Source organism: Lemur catta, chromosome 18 (assembly GCF_020740605.2).
Source record: "Lemur catta isolate mLemCat1 chromosome 18, mLemCat1.pri, whole genome shotgun sequence".
Taxonomy (NCBI): Eukaryota; Metazoa; Chordata; class Mammalia; order Primates; family Lemuridae; genus Lemur; species Lemur catta.
Window position 1 is genome coordinate 38,210,078 of NC_059145.1, and position 21,887 is coordinate 38,231,964.

The 21,887-nt window shown below is 56.4% G+C and overlaps 2 protein-coding genes across 13 annotated transcripts; one reads left to right on the top strand and one right to left on the bottom strand.

The window, feature by feature from the left end:
* Positions 1–2,149: 2,149 nt before the first annotated feature.
* On the bottom strand, positions 2,150–12,634 carry HEMK1 (HemK methyltransferase family member 1). Of its 12 annotated transcripts, none has more exons than XM_045530128.1 (11): positions 12,406–12,634; positions 10,817–11,130; positions 10,350–10,441; positions 9,961–10,054; positions 5,683–5,817; positions 5,301–5,365; positions 4,983–5,032; positions 3,947–4,055; positions 2,983–3,078; positions 2,704–2,817; positions 2,150–2,549 (listed from the first exon to the last, which is right to left on the bottom strand). In XM_045530128.1, the coding sequence occupies exons 2-11, from the start codon at positions 11,030–11,032 to the stop codon at positions 2,513–2,515; spliced, it is 1,008 nt and encodes a 335-aa protein (XP_045386084.1). In that variant the 5' UTR covers positions 11,033–11,130; positions 12,406–12,634; the 3' UTR covers positions 2,150–2,512. The 12 variants fall into 12 exon arrangements, with proteins under 12 accessions (XP_045386084.1, XP_045386085.1, XP_045386081.1 ...); XM_045530129.1 differs by lacking the exon at positions 12,406–12,634 and adding an exon at positions 12,308–12,395; XM_045530125.1 differs by lacking the exon at positions 12,406–12,634 and adding an exon at positions 12,308–12,395 and having other exon boundaries at positions 10,817–11,192.
* A 1,432-nt stretch (positions 12,635–14,066) lies between these two features.
* Positions 14,067–21,637, top strand: C18H3orf18 (chromosome 18 C3orf18 homolog). The gene is made up of 5 exons (XM_045530134.1): positions 14,067–14,396; positions 15,959–16,347; positions 18,040–18,065; positions 18,733–18,862; positions 20,012–21,637. The coding sequence occupies exons 2-5, from the start codon at positions 16,114–16,116 to the stop codon at positions 20,090–20,092; spliced, it is 471 nt and encodes a 156-aa protein (XP_045386090.1). The 5' UTR covers positions 14,067–14,396; positions 15,959–16,113; the 3' UTR covers positions 20,093–21,637.
* Positions 21,638–21,887: the final 250 nt, after the last annotated feature.

Genomic DNA, 21,887 nt, shown 5'->3' on the forward strand with positions numbered 1-21,887 from the left:
GGGGAGATGGGGGCTGCCAGCTACCAGCCTCTTGGCTCCCACTCCAGAGGGCAGTGAGGAGTCAAGAGCTCAAGACCGAAATCCCACCTTCCCTCCTTTCCAGACTGCCCTGTGTCTCTGCCTGCCTTATGTTGGTGTCAAGCACCAGACAGACACACGAGGGTACAGGGCCCTCCCTCTCCATGTCCTCCCTCTGAGGCAGGCAAAGAAAACACCCACAATGTGCCAAGAAGGGCACATCCCATGGGCTCCTCACAACCATCCTATAAAATAAAGCACTTGGTCCCATTTCTCAGCCTCGGAGCCAAGGCTGAGTGACGTGAATTCATCTGCCCAAGGTCACATCCTTGTGAGGGACAGACCCTGGGATCTAAATTCAGGCTGGTGTGTCTCTGACATCAGGGCTCAATGTCCAGGGTCCAAACAATCCAGCGACTGCAGGCTTGAGGCCCCGCCCTGACAGTCCACTTGGCTTGGATCTTTTTCCCAGCAGAGTCAAGTCCACCATTTTTCTGGGCAGGAAGTTGTCCCCAAGGGTGGCTTCTGCTCCAGTGACCCCAGCTGCTCCTACAGTCACTCTCTATCACTGCACTGTCTTGGGGTGCCATGCCCACATGCTCGCCAAGGCCTTTCCTCAGTAATAGGTCTGAGACCAGGAGGTTGAGACCACCAGGGAAGCCAGCACTGGCTGAGATGTGGCCCAGGCTGTGGGACAAAGAGGCAACAGACTGCTATGAGGTCAGGGCAGCTACCCTGAGATGCTGCCGAAGACAGAAAGAGCCAAAGGGAACAGGCAGGAGGAGAGAAAGGCAATATTTACGAGGAGGTGACAGGCAAAGGTCTGAGAGCACAGACAAGGGCTCAGGAAGTGGGGAGCCTTGCTCTGGTTGTGCCCCACCCTGCCCTCGCAGGTTCCTTCTAGAGCAGCCATGGGCTTCCCCTCACATGAAGCCAAGGCAGCTCAGGATCCACACAGCTGGGGCTGGGCATGGGGCAGGACACCAGGGCCCTGGGAGCTACAGCCTGGCCTCTGCCAAGGAAAACGTGCCCTGCCCCAGCAACAGTGGGGGGAAACACTCAGGCCAGGGATGACTCCCTCCCAAAGGCAGGGACCTAACTTACTGTCTCCACTTGGCCACTTCCTACCATGAAATCTCAGGCAGGCCGTGTCTTCCTTTGCATCTTGGTCTCCCTGATTGGAGAGTGGGCATTCCAATGTCAGCATGCACACTCCACTTGGCTAAGAGTAAAATAAGGGTGCCACTCTGTGTTGGTCTTGGACTCAGAAGAGCCAGCTTCTCATAGGGAAAGGAGTTGTAAGGTTCCACTGTGAGACACAGCCCTGGAACTCAGCTCTCCTGGCTCTAACAGAGGATGCTGCCCACCAGACCACACTGCTTCTGGCTACTGCAACTTGGGTCAGGCCCTTGAACGTGCTGGGGCAGCAGGGGGAAGTCTGGAGAATGAGCCAGCCTGGTTTGCCATGCTCCTTAGAAACCCCCCGATGCAGGCTCATACCAGCACCTGCCAACTGAGAGGTTTCCTGTCACTGTTGACAGGAGAGCTGAATCTTCGGGCCTCCCAGTAGCCATGTGTGCGCACAGACAGGAGCCCAGAGCTAGGGTTAAGGTCACAACCCTGTGCCCACTGTCTTGGCTTCTTACTTTCCCCAGCCCCAACCAGGGACAGATGGGTTATTTGAAACCCCAAGGTCAATTCAGAAGGGATGGTTTAGCTAAAAGCTATGGGAATAAAAAGTAAACACAAGTCCTGTACAACCCCAGAACTGTGTGGCAAGGACCCTCAGCCTCATTCCCTCCAGGAAGCAAGCAGTCGTTCATGAGCTGAAGCTCAGCTGAGGTTCCTGTGCCCAGAGCCCAGGCCTGGTAAGGAGAGTGTGTGCAAGTGTAGCCAGGGCAGTGGAGGACTAAGGTGACCCTTGGGAGTGAGCTAGTCCCCATAGTGTCCCAGGGCAGGAATGAGTGCCCATGTGCCATCCTCCACACAGCACCTCTACACTCTCTGCCATGCAGGGGACTGACAGCCAGCTCTGCCTGGTAGAAGGAAGCTCCCACCCCCAGCATCACTTAGGGATAGGGGGTCAGGGGATCCACAAATCATTGTAACAAAAGCAATAGGTCACCATCTGTCAGTTTCCCAATACTTTACTGGCCAAGTATCCTAATACCCCCACAGCAATTTCACCAACAGAGACCCTGAGCAATCTGCCCTTGGCCTCACTGATGCGATGGAGCCAGATTGGGAAGCTGGGTCTGCCCAGCTCCTGAGCCACACTGTGGATGTCCCTGCTCTTTGCCACCTCAGGAAGGACACCCTCACCCTTATTTCTACCCTTAAGTGTCCCAGAAGTGTAGAACATGGAGAATCACAGAACCACAGGAAATGCCGTAAGCACCTGGAAAGCACCATCCAGTTCCCTCCGAGCAGCAGTTCCAGAAGGATCGCCCAAGCCCTTGGGCAGGCTGGGCCCCTGGCCAGGCCCACAGAACAGCTACGGCCCAGACCGCTGGATATGCAGGAACCGGGGCCTGAGGAGACAGGGACAAGGCGCTGGTTACTTTCCGGACCCCAGGGAATGAGCAGGGATTGGGAACAGCACACTCTTCCCACAGCTGGGGCTGTGGATGGCCTCGGTGGAAAGACCAGGGTGGCTATGGGGGATGAGTGGGGACAGAGCCTCACCTCCCACAGAAGTCCCTGCGCACAGCCACGAGATGGAGGTATAGGTCAGGATGGCTCTGAAGCCACCTGCTGACAAGCTCCGGGTGCCTCGGATCCACTTCCAAGTAGATGCTTCTACATGGAGGAGAAATGGGTGGGCTCAGGCAGGCAGGGCTGGGCCTGCGCCTCTGGGTTGCCTGGGTCAGGTGGGGGCAGAATGACTGCCAGGGCATGCCCAGTACACACTGGGAATGGAGGAGGCTGCTGGGGACAGACCCAGGAGACCTGTCCCATCCATACCCAGAGTCCTTCAGGAGCTGGGGTGCCAGGGCCAAGATGTGAGTAATGACGTCCATGCCCTCTTCCCCACCATCCAGGGCCGCTGGGTCTTCATAGCTGAATCGGAAAAAAGGGGGAGGTGAGAGCTTGAGGGAGGGGATATCTGAAAAGTATAGAGGAGCTGGGCAGGGCCTCCACAAAGGAGGCCCTCTGGAACTTACACTCAGGGCAGAGAGGCAAGTCAGAGGAGGTGGCCCCCAAATGGATGGCAGCTCCTACTCCCCTACCTCCTGTGGGCAGCACCCCACAGGCACTGCCAGGCATGTTTGCTAAATCCCACTGACTGACAGCCCAGGGCATGAGAGTCTCCTCACAGCAAGGCTCCTTTTCTTGGCCTGGGAGGTCTGGAGCTGGCCCTGACTACTCCTGAGAGCCCGGAAAGAGACAGCCAGCACCCCGACCCATGCTACTATTGCCCCATCCAAGGGCTCCTGGGCTATCGCTGTTTTTCAGCCCCTGTGCAAGAGCAGGATGGCTTGGTGCAAAGCCTGGAGTAGGATTTTAGTCCCAGCTTTCCTGCTAAGGCATCGTGTGACATTAGACAAGACAGACACCTTCCCTCTCTGGGCCTCAGTCTTCTGTAAAATGATGCACCCACGTACTGGGCACCTCCTATGAGCCCTCCACTGTGTCCGATATTTTGAGTCATCGCTGAGACTTCTCTAAGGCCCCTGAGTCCTCCCTAAGGTCTATTTTCAGGGGCAGGAAACAGGCCCCGGGAGGTTCAGTGGCCGTCTGCTGTCTCAAGTGGGAAGGCAAAAGCTGTGAACCCAGGTAGGATTGTAGGCTCTGGAGTGCACCCTCTCAACACCACTGCCCATTTCCGCACCCACTGCCACCCTTCCAGATGGTATGGTCCTCAAGGGCACATCAATCCCATTAGGCCTTCTCAGGCCTGACCTCCCGGTCCCACCCCACCCAGCACCTGCGGATCTCGGGGGCCAGCTGCTCCATGTCCTGGTGGAAGATGTAGGGAGGGTTGCTGATGACCAGGTCCACAGGGCCCCAGGGCAAAAGGTGTGTCCAACTCCCTTCTGTGGTCAAAGAAGGGGACAACAAGGACTGGCCCATTGGGAAATAAAGGGTGGTGGCTCCACCTACCACCACGTCCCTTGGGTAATCCCTCCCTACAAGCCACACCTTGGTTCGTCTCTGGACCTGATAAGCCAGACTTGCAAATTAGTGCCCAGGGTCCCCAGCCAGCAGCCTGGCCTGTAGTGTACATGCTCTGACATAGTAGCCCTTCACCTAGAATGTCCTTGCTCCCCTGTCTTCCTGTCAAAAACCTCCTCATTAAGCAAGACACAGTTCAAGTGCCACTTCCAGAAAGCCCTCCTGGGCAAAGCAAGCGCCTTTCTCCTCCGCAGCTCCACTGGCCTTGCCATACTCTGCCTCACAGCCAATGTGGACTTAGAGTACGTGGAGGGCAGGCCTGGCTTCAGTCAGCTGACTCCTGATGGCTCTGTTTACTGGTTCCAGCCTGTGCCAGGTGGTAGGTACACCAGGTGTACCACACTCCACGGAGGGGCATAGGAAGCTCATGGATCTCATGGGTTAAGTGATGGAGCTAGAACTGGAGCTAGAAACCGAGGACACTGTAAAGGCTGCAGCAGAGCCGTGCAGTGCCTGGGTCTCTTCTTCCCAGGCCAGGCAGGGGCGGGAAGGGCATTCAAGTATCTTAGTCCTAAAGGCTTTTTTATGCTTCTGTTTATCTCTTGTCAATAATCAAGCCCTTAAACTAATGTCATGGGGGATCCAGAAAGTCTCTGTGGTTGGTCCCCTCATGGGTCAGGTCAGCCCAGGCGGCAACAGCAACTTGTCTGTCCTCAGCAAGGACTGGTCTCAGCTGCTGTGTGTATCCGTTGGGGAAGCCCTCCCTCCCTCTCCATGGAGAGCCTTGTCCACCGGCAGCACCTGTATCCAGGATCCCCACCTCAGGGAACATGGGTGGGGGAGGGTACCTAAGGTCACATCGAGGGGGATGATCCAAATCCTGTCCTGCAACTGAAGCCTGGAGAGAAGGGAAGGTGGGGGTTAGTATGTGGGGTAGACCCCTACCCTTGGCTACAAGAAAGGGGAGGAATCAAGAATGTTTTTTGGAGTGGCCAGATAACCAGTGCCCTTCATAACCCTGTGGGACCCACGCCAGGCTGCCCCATTGTCTCCCCTCTCTTGGGAGTAGAAATCAGACATTGGTGGGTTTGATACCTGAACAAGGGGTCGAGATCAGGCCCCAAAGTCTGACTCCCCCACCCTGGCCCTCTGGCTCTCCCACCTACCTCTGAGCATTCTCACATGTCAGAGAAATGGCGGCCGCCCCCTTATCCACAGCAATGACTCGGCTCTGTTCCAAGAACAAATGAAGGGTATGTGGGAGACAAAGTGTTGGGAGATTCTGGACCTAGGGACCCTCCTCCAACCCCCCACCAGAAGAGGAAGGAAATACCCAAAAGTTTTTTCCCCTCTTGGCCAGGGATGGGAGCCAGACAGACAGGGATGGGGGTTAGAGTCTGTGACCATGGTAGGCTGGGGACAGCCCTGTCCTCCTTTGTCTGATTGCTTCCCCTCAAGTGCTCCTAGCAGAGGGATGTAGAGGAAGGGCCAATGGGAGGGACAGTGAGTGTCAGTCAGTCTACCCAGGGTAGCGTGGAGGTGGCTCACCTGGGGGAGCTTGCTCAGCAGGCTAAGGGAGATAGCTCCCGATCCACAGCCCACCTCTAGAATGAGGGGGCCGCCCTGGACTCCCACTGCATGGGATCTCTGGGCTACCTCCTCCAGCACCCATTCAACCAGTTCCTGTGAGGCAGAGGGGTCTGGATCAGAGCTGGTGCTAACCTGGCCCCTGCGGGTCTTGGCACAGAGGCCCAAGCAGTTAGCCCTGGTGTGACTGAATGTAGGAAAGGGAGGTGACCAAAGCCAGACTGACCTTTATGTCAGCTGGGGCCATGGGTAGGTCACCTTGCCTCTCCATGCCTCAGTTTCCCCATCTGTAAAATTGAGCACAGTTGAGGATAACAAACAGAACTACATTTATTAAGCACCTATCCCATACCTACCAGACAGGAAGTATTCAGTAATTCCTAGCTAAGCCCTTTATGGACATGTATCTTTCCATTTTGTGCTCACAGAAATGCTAAGAACCCTGATAGTTCCTGGCCACTCCTGCTGTGCCTAGCCCTGCTCCCAGAGCTTTCCCTGTACTCATCTGATGGATTCTCACAACTGGCCCATGAAACTGAGGCCCAGGTGTCAAGGTTCACCTTGAGCCTGGCCTGTGGCTCATGGTGACCAAGAATCAAGGACCAGTGTGCCCCCAGCTTCCTAGGCCAAAGGGACAGGGAATTCCCTTCTTTGGCGGGGGGGTTGGCAGGGAGCTGTGGCACACACAGGGCATGGGGTAAACGGGCATGGGTGTGGTGGCAGTGCCTAACTGCACTGTACCTGCCTTAGCAGCAGGATGACATGTTCAGACACTGTTACTTTGGAAACAAGAGGATTTCAAGTCTCACCCACCCATCTGCTGCCTGTAGGGACTGTGCATGGAAGCCACATAGGGTAGGGGTGAGGGGTGGAGGGCTGCTGATGTCCAATGGATGAAATGTTCCTAACCAGCAGTGGAGTTGGGAGCCAAGTAGCCAGGTGTGGAGCAGGGAAAGGACAGTGTGGCCTCTTCTCAAAGATATGCCTTTTGGACTTGGGCAGAGGGACTACCCAGAGGCTCAGGACTCCCAGGATCACAGCTCCTAGGCAGGATTGGTGCAGGGAATTGGGGGACGGACAGCAAGTGGGTGACTTCTCTCACCTGAAAAGAGGCCCACCTTCTCCAGAAAGCCTTCCTCAAGCCCTGGCCAGGCTTTCTCTACTATAGCTTTTCTCACCCTGCGCCTAAGGTCTAGGAGGGGGTTTGCCTCTTCTACCAGACTCCATGATAGGAAGACCTGGGGTCTGACACATTGCAATGTGCTCCAAACTGGCAGGGCTTGGCCTGCAGAGGGGCCTCTTGGTTGGGTAAGCCCTCTGTGGTCCCAGGAAGCTACCCCCTGAATTTCACACTCCCAGGTCCCCCAAGCCTCCAACACCATCACCCAGGCACAGTGAGCAGAGGGCTCCAGATCACTCGGACCCATTTTCCACAAAAGCTCCCCAGTGCTGAGTTCCAAAATGCATCTCATCCTTCTGGGCCCCGCAATCCCAGTAATAAAGTTCATCTACCCCAAGGGTAGCAAGTCCAAGGCAGGCAGAACTTGGCCAGCAGGTCTAACCCTCCCTGCTCCAAGCCCCTTCAGCACTGAACGAGCTACTGCCTACAGGTGAGGGAGCCCGGCTCCAGCAGGAAGGCTTCCATTCACTTACTCCCACCAGCCCTGGGCCAGGCACTACTGGAGACCATCAGATACTTGTAGCAAGCTGGGCCTGCAGGGTTGGGACTGGCACAGAGTCTAGGGCTGCGGCTGAGAGCCTGTGGTCTCAGTGGTAAGGCCACCTGCTAAGAGGCCGGCAGGGTGACCAGGACTTGTCAGGCGTGTGAGCCTCCCTTGGTTTCCTGGTCACAGACAGACCTACTCTGGCTGGAGAATGACCCCTCAGCCAGCCACAGTGGCCAGCCACCTCACAGATAGCCACAACCTCAGAGGCACACACCACATATGTGAATGACCACCTCGGGCAGGGTGTGAAGGCGAGAGACTGGGGCCCCACCACCACCAGTAGCCTCTTGCTTTCCCTTACACTCCAGACCACGGGAGGCTCATCTTGGTTATGGAACCAAGCCAGGGGGCGGCAGGGTGGAGAATACCCCAAGAAGTCCAGAAACTTTCTCTTCCTCACCCAGTGAAGAGCCTCCCTCAGCCTGATGCTGGTGGCTCTTTGGGGAGACTGAAGGCCAAGCTGGTCACAGGCCCAGGCTACCTACTCTGGGTGAACACAGGAAGAATCCAAGAACAGGCTGGGGTGGAAGGACAGAGGCATGTGGGAAGGAGGCAGGGGGCAGGCAGTTGTTGGCTCTGCCTGGAGCCACTGCCCCACATGGACTCCATACTCCCTCACGAAGTTGGCCAAAGGCCTCAGCAAGACCTGAGTGTCACAAGCAACCTCTATTAGGATCACATCCCCCGTGGGGCAACCCCAGGGAAATGGCACTGCCTCCCCAAGCCGATGACAGATGAAGCCCTGAGCCTCCCACATCCTACACAGCCTCACTACACCAGGCTGGGTGGGAACAGCTCACACCCCCAGCCTGAGTTTCCTACTGTACATACTGCCAAGCTGCGGCCTGAGCCACCTTCTCGCCCTCAGGGAAAACCCAACTCGTTGGGCCACATGCCGCCTACAGCTTTGCACTTCGGACTCCTGCACCCATCATCAAAAAGCACCCCTGCACGGACGGAGAGAATGAAGGCACCATGACACCTCCCCTGCACCCGTTCTCCCCACTCCCCGCCACAGGCCACGTCCTCTTAAGTTCTTGGTAAGGCATCCCCCAGTGTGGCTTCACATTGGGGTGAACCTGCTGAATTCTTAGAAATGTCTGTACAGTGAGGCGAGGACCTGGCCTCCAACCACAGCGTCCCCTCCCCTCCCCCTTGCAGTGGATCTGCTCTGCTGGCCAGGAAGGGGGGGCCACATGGGAGCCAGAAGTCCACACTTGACACTCCAGAATACACGACTACTGCCAGGTCAGCACTGAGGGAACGTGAAGGTCACCATGATAGCTGCCCTGACCCTGGGCAGCTTCAGGAGATGGCAAGTAACTCCCTGCCCAGAGGTTGCATGTTTGGGCAAGTCACAGGCCTTCTAAAAGCCTGCAGGTGGCAAGCCACATTTTGTTCTAGGTCTCTGTACCTCATCCCAGGACATGCTAATCCCAGACAGAGCAGTCCCATGTGAGGTGTGGGGCTCTGACCTAGGAGTCAGGAAGTCCAAGTGCTTCCCCCGTGCTCCCCTCCTTGACAGCCTATGAATCAGCAAGGCCTCAGATTCCCTACTGTCTCTGCCCTGACACTAGGCAATTAGTCAAGAACCTGGCCTCCCAACCATATGATGTCGGGTGAGAGGGTTCAGAGGGTTTCTTGGCTAGGGGACAGAGGCTAGGAGAGTGAGGAGGGGCCCTGGGCCCCTGGCTGGGATAGATGGATAGGGCCTGACCTTTCCCAGGAATGTCTGTGTGCCTGCCTAGGTGTCTTTCTAGAAACACTCCTTCTCAGAACCTGGTGCCCTCGGGCTTGCCCACTATCTCCTAACCAGCCTCACCCCTGGTCTGCCCTCTCTGGCTCATAGCTCTGCCACCTACAAGGTCAGGGGAAAGTCCAAGAAGGGCCATAGAAAGCATGTCTTCCAGGATTAAGGTGCCTCACAATGGGACAGCACACTTGGGCCACATATCCCTAGTCCTAGCAGGGACTGATACAGGCAATTATCTGACCAGACAGCAGACCTAAGACGACCGTCAAGTCACAGATTCCCTGCAGTGGGGCCCAACCCTCTCATCATCTGGGCCCAGTGAGGTCACACAGGTGATACTAGGTCTCTAGGTACCCAGCTGGAACCCTCTTCACTTCCTTCATGCTTCCTGAAAAGCTGCCGGAGGGCATTTGTTTCCTTTCGGTTGGGTGGGCCACAGGCCCACAGGACAGCTCCTAGGGAAATGGCAAAAATAGACTGAGCACTTGGGGCTCCTTTGAGGCACTCTGGGCCATTGCCAGCCCTGGGAGCTGGGGTTGGCTTGAGACATGAGGACAGTCAAGAGGGCCAACAGGAGTCCTCCATCCTATTGGCCCCACAAACTCAGTCAACCAGGAAACAGATCTGGAAGAGCACGGCCCCTGAGAATAGCAGTCATGGAGCCCTAGTGCCCCCTGGAGGAAGTCTGGGGCAAGATAGCTACCCTGAACCCCACCCTCATCCCCATCCTGCCCAACCCTGCCCTGGTGGCACACCCACCTCTGTCTCTGGCCGAGGAATGAACACTGGAGGCACCATCTTCAGACTGAGCCCCTGAAAGTCCCACTCCCCAAGTATATACTGCACAGGCATCCTATAGAGGGGACAGTCAGATGGTCATCAGTGCCAGAGCCCGGACCAATAGAATCACACCTGGGTTGAGAGATAACACTTGTGGCCAAAGGTGTTATGCAAGCCCATGTCTCCTGTGCCCTGGATTCCTGGGCCAAAACCCTCTCTTCCCCACTTCTTGCTATTTACTACCCTGGACCCCCCCTGCCACATCCTCACCCCAACACCTCCCTAGTCCTTGGACATTTTCCTCCTCCCTGAACTTGGTGAACCGCTGCTCCCCACAGAACCCTCAGGTCTGACCTGTGGGTGCTTACCTCTGCAATCGGCAGCTACTCAGCTCTCGGATGCACTTTAATTGCTGAGGGGTCAGGGGCTGGGTCCTAAGTACCGGCCTCAGGTTCTGAAACTGTCCCCACAGAGAATGTGAGTGGCTGGCTCCCAGGGGCCCCAACCTAAGTTTCTTATGTGGACAATGCCTGTGGGCCCAGCACAGGTCTGGAGACCCAGCTCTCTCATCATCTGGGCCCAGAGGGGACAGGTTCCTGCCCGAGGTCACACAGTTGATACTGAGCCTCTCGGTGTCTATCCCTGAACCCCTAGTGCCTGGCACACACTGTAATGGTTTGTTGGATGAATCAGTAAGTATCTACCTAAGACATTTCTTCAGAAAAATCCCATTAGTCTCAGCTAAGTACTCTGTGAGGCAGAAAAGCCTTGATGTCTCTTCCCCAGGGTCTTCCCTCCTCCCTCTTCCTGCCCTCCCGACAACAATGAACTTAACTGTTTTGGCTCCAAGGACATGAGCCACAATGTACTCACTGGATTCCCGGGCCTCAGGGATACCTCTCTTTTCAAAGACCCCTGTCCAGTGGCTGACCAGTTCTGTGGCACATGACAGCCCAGACAGAGGCAAATGGGGTTGCCATGAGCTGAAGGTGCCTCCCCTCCTCCCTGGGCCAGAAAGGAAGGTCCACAGCATTCGGCCCCAAAGCTCCATGTCGTTGGGAAAGGCTCTCCAGAGTGCTCGCAGGTTCCCAAGTCTCCCTTATGATGTCAGCTGCTGAGGCTGGTGCTGAGAGTGGTCCCTGGCCCTAGCTGGATGGAAATGGAGAGGTCACAGGCTCTAATGGCTGTTGTCCTTAGATGTGGTTGCCACCCTGGGAGAGGGAACAGGAAAGCAGTTGAACCTTGAGTGATACCCACCCCCCACTTCCACCAATCTGCTGCCTGAGAAAGGGCATGCTCTTGTTCTGTCACTCCCTTGACTCCATTTAGACCCTCACCCATCTTTTTTATTCTTCTTGTCTTGACCAGTTATGTTTTCTTCCTTTTTAGCTGACATAGGCTGAGCCAGTAGCTCAGTCTCTACTAATAGGCTGGTGGTAGGTCAGGGCACAGATTTGGGGGTAGGACAGGTCTGTGTCTGACCCAGTGTGTGTGATCTTAGGCAAGTCATTATTTCTGAATTTCAGTTTCCTCATTCATAAAATGGGGGAATCACACCACCCCATTGCAAACGGTGCATTAGTCAATGAATATCAAGGACCTGGGACAGGGACCCCATGTTACTTGCTCTTAAATAATGTTACAAGGGGCAGGAGATTGCCTTTGCTTGGGAGCTTTGCTTCTGACATTTTTCCATGTATTGTAATTGATTTGTATGCTGAAAATTTCCCCCCGATTTAACCCATAATTCCAGCCATCAGCATAAATTGCCAGCTAAAACACTGACAATTTTATATTTAAACCGTCACACATGACTTGAACTTCAAGCTTTAAAATTAGTGTTCCCTTTTACTGCCATACAAAGGTCCAGACTAGCATTTACTGAGCACTTGATAAGTGCCACGTCTTCAGAGACAAGTAGGATCCAAGAGGGTCACAGCTAGAAACCGTCCCAGGCAGGACACGAACCCAGGCCTGCAGTACACAGAGGCCGCTCTGTGCACCTGTGAGCGGTCACAGGAGGAGCTGAGGCCTGAGGTCGGGGGAACACAAACTCCCTACCAGCCACGCAGGGCATCGTTAACGACCCAGGCAAAGCCCCTTCCCTCCGAGCCTGTTTCCCCATCTGCTTTACCGGGGTTGGGACCGGCCAGGTCCCGAGGGTGTTGCAGTCCAAGCGCTCCCATCCCGATCCCCACTTCTAGCGCATACCTGCCCGAGGGACTACCGCCCACCGGCCCGGAGAAACCCCGGGCTACGCTCGGCTCCCGGACGTGCGTAGCCCGCGGTGCGCTCACTTGGAAGCGCCTCTTCCGGGCTGGCGCACCTGAGAAGGAGCTCGGACAGACGCTGTAGCCCAGCTTCACAGTTCCTAACATCGTTGGGTTCCTCCCAGGGCGGGTGTGGCGGCTGTGAATTCCATACCCACTATGCGCGCAGGCCCACTGGCGGGAAATCGCGGGGATGTGTGCGGGGTTGCCCCCTGGGGGCCTGGACTAGCCAGTCTTCCTTAAAGTTACGGCGCTATATCACTTCAGCACACGGTGATTGCTCAGAGCTGGCGTTTAGGGACCCAGCTCGGGTGGTGTGTAGGCGGAGCCAAATAGCCCGCCCGACTGGGGGCGTCACCAGCGGGACCCGGGCTTGAGGGCGGGGCCCTATGCCCGGGGGCGTGGCCTACTATAACCTGTGGGCCGGGTCCAGCAGCGTGTGGGCGGGTTCCAATGTTGGGGGCGGGTCCCAAATTGGGGGCGGGACCTAGTGTCCAGGACCACAATGAGGACAGGGCCACTCTTAACCCTCCCGCTCCCGTTTAGTGTTTGAAGCAGGAAGCTAGAAACCGGACACCAGAGACCTAGGTTCGAATGCTGACTGTTGGCAACTCCTCAGGAGACTTTGTCCAGGTGGCTGGACCTCTCTGGGCCTCAGTTGCTCCTTCTATAAAATTCATAGCAATATATTGCAAAGTGTGACTTGTCGACACCCCCCACCAAAAGCTACTGTTAACTTGATCACTGTTCTACCACCCCCCACCCCGCAAACACATACAAGACAGAGTCTAACTCTGTTGTCTGGGCTAGAGCGCTGTGGCGTCACCCCAGCTCACAGCAACCTCAAACTTGTGGGCTCAAATGAGCCTCCTGCCGCAGCCTCCCGAGTAGCTGGGACTACAGGCACGCACCACCACGCCCGGCTAATTTTTCTACTTTTAGTAGAGATGGGGGTCTCGCTCTTGCTCAGGCTGGTCTCGAACTCCTGAACTCGAGTGATCCTCCCACCTCGGCCTCCCTGAGTGCTAGGATTACAGGTGTGAGCCACAGTGCCTGGCCAGATCACTGTTAACTAAACTATTAAGCATGCGATTTCCTGGGCTCTTTCCGGGACCGAGGGAGCCAAGGGAACTGCGTTTGTACTAAACTACCCTGTGATCCCCATAAACTCCTTTGAAAACCTGTGGATTAGAGGGTATCCGGGGCTCCTCTCCGAGATGATCACGCCATGGATGGAAGCAACTGTGAGGGGTATATGCAGACTTGCCTCGGTCGGGATGCCCAATAATACCACCTGGATAATAATACCATCCCGCTCCCAGCTTCTCTGGACTGAAGATGATCCATTTCTAGCCCAGGGTTGGAGTCGTTTGCCAAGGGTGCTCACACCAGAGGCCCCATCTGAGCAGGAAGCCAAGGTCCAGGGAGGGGAAGCAGCTTGTTCAAGGTCACAAAGTCTGTAAAGGGTTGAGCCAGGGTTCAACGCAGGCCCAACGCTGAGTACTCCCAGTCCAGTGCTCTCCCCAAGCCTCCTCTGGGATGCCTGCCTTTTGGGGGCATGAGTGTCTCAGAGCAGGTCGAGTCTGGGCTGGCCAGAGTCCCGAGTTCTGGCTCGGAAAGGGCCTAGCTACTCACGGTCACCCGCCCAACTTCTGTACAGGCCACCGGGGTGAGGGATAGTCTCCAAGAACTGCAAACCGGTTCTCAGCTCCCGGCTCCCGGCTCCCGGCTCCGGATCCCCGGCTCCCGCTGGGGGCGGAGCCAGACCCGAGCGACAGGCGAGCGGGCCAATGCTGAGCGGACTCCATGCCTGACAGCCAATCGGAGGCCGGGGGCGCGGAGCGGCCAGGGAGGCAAGGCGCTGGAGCTTCGGGGATCCCTCGAGGCTGCTCCGCCGGGTCCCACCCCCGCCGTGGGTCAAGGACCTGCCCACCCCGGCCCAGGCTGACAGAGCGGGCACTCCCGGCTGCGGGCTGTGCGCGGTAGCGGGCCTGGCCGGCGGCTCCGAGCGTGCAGGGAGGGCGGACCTCAGGTCGGACCCGCCGCCCCCCACGCCGGGCCTTGGGGTTCCCCAGCCCCGGCCTCCCGCCTGTCACCACCACCCCTAGCCTCTCTGACTGAGCTCGGCGCCCTGGAGAGGATTAAGTAAGTGCTGAGGTCGCTGCTCCTGTGCAAGAATGGAGGAATCACTGGGTCGCGGAGGCGGCCATGGGGTTTGGGGCAGGGAGGACTGAGAGACCTAGTGGAGAACGGCATGCGGGTTTTCAAAGGTCGCCGTGCCGGACCCTTTCACCCCGGTTTCCTTCCCTTCCCCTCTAGACCCCGAGGCAGGCCTGGCAAATGGTCCGCAGGGCTCCTTCTCTCCTTTGGGTGGAGTAAACAGCCTCAGAGCAAGAGTTAAGGGTCTGGCCCAAGGTCACGCCTGGGGTCAATGGCAGAGCCAAAAAAAGAACCCAGGACTCCTGTTGTGCCCAGCCTAGCTGGAGGGAGAAGGCAAAGAGGGATGTGCCTCCTCCACCCCATGTCCCTCTGCCAGCCTTACCCTTCCTAAGGGGCCATCACTGGTGTGTGCACAGCTCACACACACCCATGCATCTGCACAGGGAGACACCCCACATACGTACCCATGAGCCAGGACAGGAGGTATGTGTGCAGGCTGAGTTATGTTTCCCTCCTCTCCCTAGGCCTGCCCATCTGCAGCTTGGCTGGGACCTCTTCCCACCCTGCTTTACCTAGGGCCTTCTGGGCTGGGCAAATTTCCCACCCTCTGTTCCCAAGGGAGGAGGGAAGGGGAGGAGAAGGCACCCAAAGTGGGAGCTCCATCCCTGCCTCTGAAGATATGCTCCCCTGCCTGTCTCCTTTACCCTAGCAGCCTAGCTCCTCTATTGAGGGGGGGTGTCCAATGACCCCAAGAGCCTGCAGAGAAGCCCAACTAGAGGACCAGAGCCTTTCTCTCCTTCCTGCCTTCTGGTCTTTCCACATCAGTCCCAACCCTTACTCTGTGCATAACAGTGGGCTGGGTCCAGGGGCTCCTGTGGCTCCCCCTTTCCTGACTGGGCTGGCCAGCAGGAGATCTAACAATTATTAGGTACTTACTTGGATGGGGCTTGTGCTGAGCTAAGTCTTTTCCAGGGACCTGTTCATTCTGACATTTCAGTAACTCTTGACCCTGTGGGGGTGTTCTTAATAAACTCTTAGGCTCAGGAAAACTGAGACACAGAGAAGTGGAGTGACTTACCTGGGGTCATCCAGTTAAATAGATGAGCTGGGATTCAAAGACAGGCCTATCTGGCTTCTTGGGCAAGTGTTTCCCTCCAGGAAAGGAAAAAACTGTGGTATTTTTTTCCCAAGCAGGATGAGGGATGTAGGGGGCAGGGAGTGAGGAGGTGGGAGATGTGGGGAGTAGGGGGAGGGGGTGTTATTGTGCAGGGGAGGGACTTTTTCTTTCACACCTCCCACTGCCTTTCATATCTTCCAGGTATGATCACTATGATCCTCTTATCCACAAACAGAGGAGGTAGGGCTTCATTTTTGTTCCTAAAAACACATGGGAACCATAGATATATAAAGCACTTGTCCTTATGTCTCCTGGCTTGCCCTTGTCCTTTTCCTCAAACGTTTATTTCCCCAGTGCTTTCAGAACCTAGAGGGACTTCATCTTACTGCTGAGCTCCTTGGCCTCATCTTTTTTATTGTTTCCTTTCCAGCACCCAGGGAGGCAGGGGGCTTCCTTTATCCAAGGAGTGGCTGTGCAGGTGGTCACTACGGGTAGTAGGAGCTACAGGCTGGGACACTCCTGATGTCAGAAGAGAGTGGGCAGGTTAACTGACCACAGGCAGTCCTCAGCCCTCTCTGCATCAGCATGAACTCCAGGATTGCATCTGCTAGGGGCTGGTTCAGCAGCCATCCACCCACCTCTGAGCCTGATCTGGAAACTGCCACAGATGGGCCAGCCTCTGAGACCACTACCCTCAGCCCAGAAGCCACCAGCTTGAATGACACCAGAATCCCTGATGTGGCTGGTGGTGCAGCCAGTGTGGGTACCATGCTTCTGTCTCTTGGGATCATCACAGTGATTGGCCTGGCTGTAGCCATGGTGAGAGCTGGGGCAGACTGAGGCTGGCCTGGGAGGCTCTCAGCTGGGGAGGGTAATCAGTGTTCAGATGTATAGAGAAACAGATCAGAAGGCAGTTGTCTGTTAATGACAGTGCAGTCCTCCTTTCCCCCAGACATTTGTCCACTGGGGCCCAGAGACCAGGGAGATAATTCTCCTAATTAGAAGAACCAGAAAAAGTTCTGAGGAATACATAATGTTTTGAGCTGGGTCGTTTAGGCTACATAGGATGTGGGAAGGAGGGTGTTCAAAGTGGAGGGTCCTGATGGGCAAAAGTCTGGGGGCAGGCAGGAGGTTCTGGGAGCAGCAAGCTGGACAGTGAGGCAAGTGAGTTTGGGGTTGCAATAGGAGTGGAGGCCAGAGGGTAGTTGGGATGGATTGTGGGCTACAGGGTCTGGGTGGGATGCTCTGGGCATGGCAGGCTGTTGGCAGTAATCATTCATTCATTCACTGAGCAATTATTTACTGAGTACTTGCCTTGGACAAGGCTTTTGGGACCTGGGGAGATAAAGTCCTGCCTTGTGGTTCTTATGAGGAGTGGGAGGCAGATAAAAACCAAGGGTTCCAAGGGAAGCCTACAGGGACTGCCTTGGGGAATCAGGTGTGGGGGCAGGGGAGAAGGGGTGCTTTCTAGGTTGGATGGTTGGGAACAGCTGAGGATGCAAAATTAGAGCTGGCCTCAGTGTCACGAGAAGTGGAGTGGGGCAGCCATCAGGAGGGAGCTGAGCTGGGGAGAGGGCTGCTGCAGGTACCCCCCAATGGTGAGTATGATACTTCTTGATCTGGTGTGAGCCCCTGAGGATGCGGGCTGTCCCCATAAGATGATACATAGACACTCAGAATATCACTGAGGGACGACTGGAGATTGTGCAGGCTGAGACCAGAGAGGGTGGGGGTGCACCTGGGCTTCCCCAGTGGGCCTGCCAATCAATGGTAGCATTCTGCCCACCACTCCTTGCGGCTCTGATGGCTGGCCTCGGGCTCAGGAGCATGTTGCTCTGACAAATAGGGCTGTGGATGGTCCTTCCATGGCCTGGTTGGAGCTGCTGTTAAACCAGGGTTGCCATATGGGCCCCACAGGCTCCGGATTGCTGCCAGGGAGCAACTGCCGGCCAGCAAGCAGGGTCAGGATGCAGCACATGCAGAGTGGACCAGGGCCTAGGAGGCCTGCTGGGGTGAGCGCGAGGCAAATGCCAGTGTTCCCCCTTGCCGCCGTGTGCTGGTTAAGCAGACTGAGGCTCCCTAACCTCAAGGCCAAAGCAGGCCCTAGAATCTGCCCTCATTACTCTCACAAAAGATTTTGTCCTAGAAAAGCTACCTTACTCTTTGTTCCAGAGGAACATTCAGAGGGCCAGAGTGGATTGCCTTCTCACCAAAATGGGAGAGGTAGGAAGGTTGTAGGATGAAGGCAGTAGAGGGCAGGAAACACCCCTGGGCACGGGAGACAGATCCAGAGGTATTCCCTGTGTGCTGCTTCCTCTCCCCTGGTGCCAGCCCTGAGCCAGGCCACGGGGACACGGAGGAGCAAATCTGTGCCAGGTTGTGTGTCGCACCCGGGAGGGGGAAGTGCTTGGTATGGGCAAGATCAGTGGGGGAGGGCTTCCCGGAGGCGGTGGGGCAGCAGCCGTGGGGGCCTCCTTTCCTTGACATCTGATGCTGCCTCTTCTCTTTCAGGTTTTGTACATCAGGAAGAAGAAGAGGTAATTCCCCAGCTGCCACCCCAAACTGCAGCCCATGGGCAGTGCTGGGCTGGGCTCCAGGGGACGTGGGTGGAAAGAAGAAAGTGTCAACCTCCCCCACAAAGGCCCCTCTCCCTGGTCAGGGAGTCAGGGCCTCTTCTGCCCACTCAGGGTTGGGGGTGACCACTTTTCCTTCAGGGGGGTGGAGGGCACCTAACTAGGACGTCACACACAGGGCAAGCAGGTATCACCCTGGATTGAGGATGGGTGGGGAAGAGGGGGTGAGAAGGTTGGGATTACTCCCACCCAACTGCCCAGCCACCCTTGCCCTGCTGCCCTGAGCTGACTGCCACTGACTCCCCTGCCCCACCCCAGCCCCAGAGGCTGTGATTGCAGCAAGGCTCCAACCTAAGCGGTCTCTGTGTACCCCGCTGATGACAGCTTCATGGCCCATGGCCCTACCCAGTCCCAGGAATGGGTAACTGCTCCCTCCTAGGCCACCCATCTGAGGGGTGGAACTGGTACTATCAGTGCAAAAATGTCTGTCAATAATCCCATTTCAAGGGAAATCTTAGGACCCTAAACATGATTATGTACTGTGGCTTAGCTGGTCAGTAGGCAGGGCCTGGAGGGCTGGCAGGAGGGGAAGGGCCCGCTCTGCCCCCAGCAGCCTCTGCCCCATCCCCAGGCTGGAGAAACTACGCCACCAGCTCATGCCCATGTACAGCTTTGACCCCACAGAGGAACAAGATGAGCTGGAGCAGGAGCTGCTGGAGCACGGGCGGGATGCAGCTTCCGTGCAGGCCGCGCAGGGCAAGGTGGGCACTGGCTGGGCTCCCCACCCCATCTGCAGCCGTCGTGTCTCCTCCACCCTTACCCTCCCTCCTTTCTCATGTCACGTGGTTGGGTGGCAGCTGTTGGGTATATGGGTTTTTTGGGGTTTATTCAGAAACTAGTCGAATTGCTCCAGGGCCACCTGCAGACACACTGCACAAAGCCAAGTCAGGGCAGCCCGGGGATCCAGCCTGACTCTGCCCAGATAGCTTGCTGATCTTGGGAGCCCCACAGGCATCTCTGAGCCTCAGTTTTCTCATCTATAAATGAAAATCCTAATTCTTGCCCTAATTCATACTGGGTAGGAGAGTAGGGGAGGACTAATGGGGGAGATTGTTGGGGGCCGGGACCCTGGGTTCCTCTGCTCCCTGAAGGTCTCTGGTCCTGAGTGGGTTGTGGATGGGGTCAGACTCTTGGGCAGTGGTTCCCTCCGAGTAGGCTGGTAGATCCCTAGTCACTGACAGACGCCAGACAGGTGGAGACCCCAGCCAAACTCACCTGCTGTGTCCAAAGGGACAGGTACCTGTGTGGCCACCTGACCACTTGCCATCATTCCCCCAAATCCCCAAGGGCCAGAGTGTCATGAGCAGGCCTGGCCCCCTCCTGACCCATTCAGTCTCTTTCAGTCTCCTTGGGCTCAGGAAGAGTTGGGCTAGGAGTCTGAAGACCCCTTGGTTTTGCCTTCAATTCTGTGTCACCTGGGTCAGGATACATTGCCCCCTTGGGATATTCAGGAAATTGCACTGAGAACCTTGGTCCACCCAGCCCCTGGACTGCTGACCATTTGACACTTGTTTACTGTGCACCTCCCTTGTGCCAGCCACTATGCTAGGACCTGGGGGTACAGTTGAGCACCCCCTGCTAGGAAAACGTGATATATGGATAATTAAATCAATGCCAGGGCCCACAGTGAGTGCTGCCAAGGTGACAGGGCAAGCTGGGGATGGCTGTTGGGTGAGGAGTCATCTGAGCCAGGTCTTATTTCTAGGCTGAGCTTGCAGGGAGGGCATTCCAGGCAGAAGGCATAGATTGTGCCAAGCACAAGCAGACACCAGGAGTGAGGGTGGAGGTGACTGGGCCAGAGAGTGCATGGCTTTGGTCAAGTTCTGATGTCCCTGCCTGTCTCCCTGCAGGCCATTCTTCCCTCCCAGGGCCCACTGCAGAGGCCCAGCCGACTGGTATTTACCGACGTAGCCAACGCCATCCATGCGTGAGTGGCCTGGGGACAGACCTGGACCTCTGATAGAGATACCTGCCACGGTCCCCACAAAACTCCCCACTTCCTGATTGTCAAGACCTACTCTCAGGACCTGCCCTGCCAAGACGGGAAAGGGCCAGGCCAGGCCCCAGCTGTTCTGTGGACCCACGTGCTGACTCTCTAGGCTTTAAGAGAGGACCCTGGCAGACTGGGCATCTGGCCACTGACCTCTCCTGACCTGAGGGGCCTCGCATGTGGGGCATTCCTCATGCCGGGAAGGTCAGGAGCCACTGCTGGCTTCCCTGTCACCTGTCCAGACCCCTCATATCAGGGTCTGCTCCTCTACTGTTGAGGAAACTTGGGGGAGATCTGGAGTGGGAGGGGAGGGGACTTGGGGGTTCCTTTCTGTCAGGGAGAGACCTGTTTTTGCAGTCTGGAGCCTCCTCTGGGGTGGGGAGAGGCAACCACATGAAGGCCCAGGAATGGAGCTGGAACTGCCCAGTAGGCAAGGATGCTGGCTGAAGGGCTGCTCTTAGTTGGGGGCCATCCGTACTAGAGGGCCCATGAGGTCTCCCAGCCACCCATCCCTGGCAGCCAGTGGTTTGTTGAGCCTGAGCTAGAACAGGAGCTGAGGGGGAAGGAAGTGGGGGAACATATGTGGAGGATGCAGCCCCCAGACCTGCTGAGAGCCTCGTATGTACGTGAGTGTGTGAGTGTGCCCTCAGGCAAGATGGAGACCTTCTGCATTGGCTCTACCCTCCAAGTCAACCCCGCCCAGTGGAGCATCAGGTTAGGCGACCTCTTCTACATTCAGTGTTCAGGGACTGCAGGAAGAGGGAAACAAGGCAGGGTCCCAGTGTCCACTGCACTTCGTCACCGGGTTCTAAAAGGCAGGCTGACCTGTTGGTGAACACAGCTCCCTGTCTGGGACTACATTAAGGGTCTGGGGTGGGGAGAGGCTGTTGGTGTGGGGACAGTGCTCACAGGCTTCAGTCTAGTGGGGGAAGTTCTGACTGCCTGAAAGAGGGTGGAGGATTACCCCCTGGGAAAGAGACCTAAGAAACCTACTCTATTTTTCAATTCTCCCACCTATGGGAAGGGGTTCTCAGTGTTTCTGGAGTCGGGGAAGGTCTTTGCACTTGGCCTCCCCATAAGCCTTGGAGGGTCAGGGCTGATGCCAGGGGCCTCTAGGCATGGCATTAGGTGGAGACAGACTCCAAGAGCTGGACATTTCTCTATGCTGGGCATACACGTGCACACGAGCCTGCACAGAGTCACGTTCCTAGGCCTGGCCCGGCACCGTCGCTGTCCTCCACTGGTTGGAGGGGATGCAGGAGCAGCATGTGTAGATCTTCCATTGGGCAAATACCACGTGTCAGGAGGCTGGGGCCCAGGAGGTCCCCGTGGGGAAGGTTCTGGATTTATTCCCTCCTCTAGATGCTATAAATATGTTAGCACTTAAGCCAACTGGAGGGCTGTGGGTAATTTAGGATGCAGAAATCTGTAATTTAACTCAAACCATCTCCATGTGAGAGCATTAAAGATGTAATTAAGATGTTTACACGATAAGAGTGTGAGGCTGTGACACTCAGGGCGTGGAACCCCTGGACGGAACAAGATGGGTGAGGGACTGTGGGGGTCTGGGGATAGTCGCTTGGAACCCACCTATGAGGTGGCAGCCCAGCTAGTTTTCCTTGATCTGAGGAAATGCCTCTGACCCTGAGTTCAAGCTGCTCTAGGACCTTGTCCCTCAACTGTGGAATGGGGTCACAATACCTGCCACTCCCTGGGTTGGGGGCCAAGCACACAGG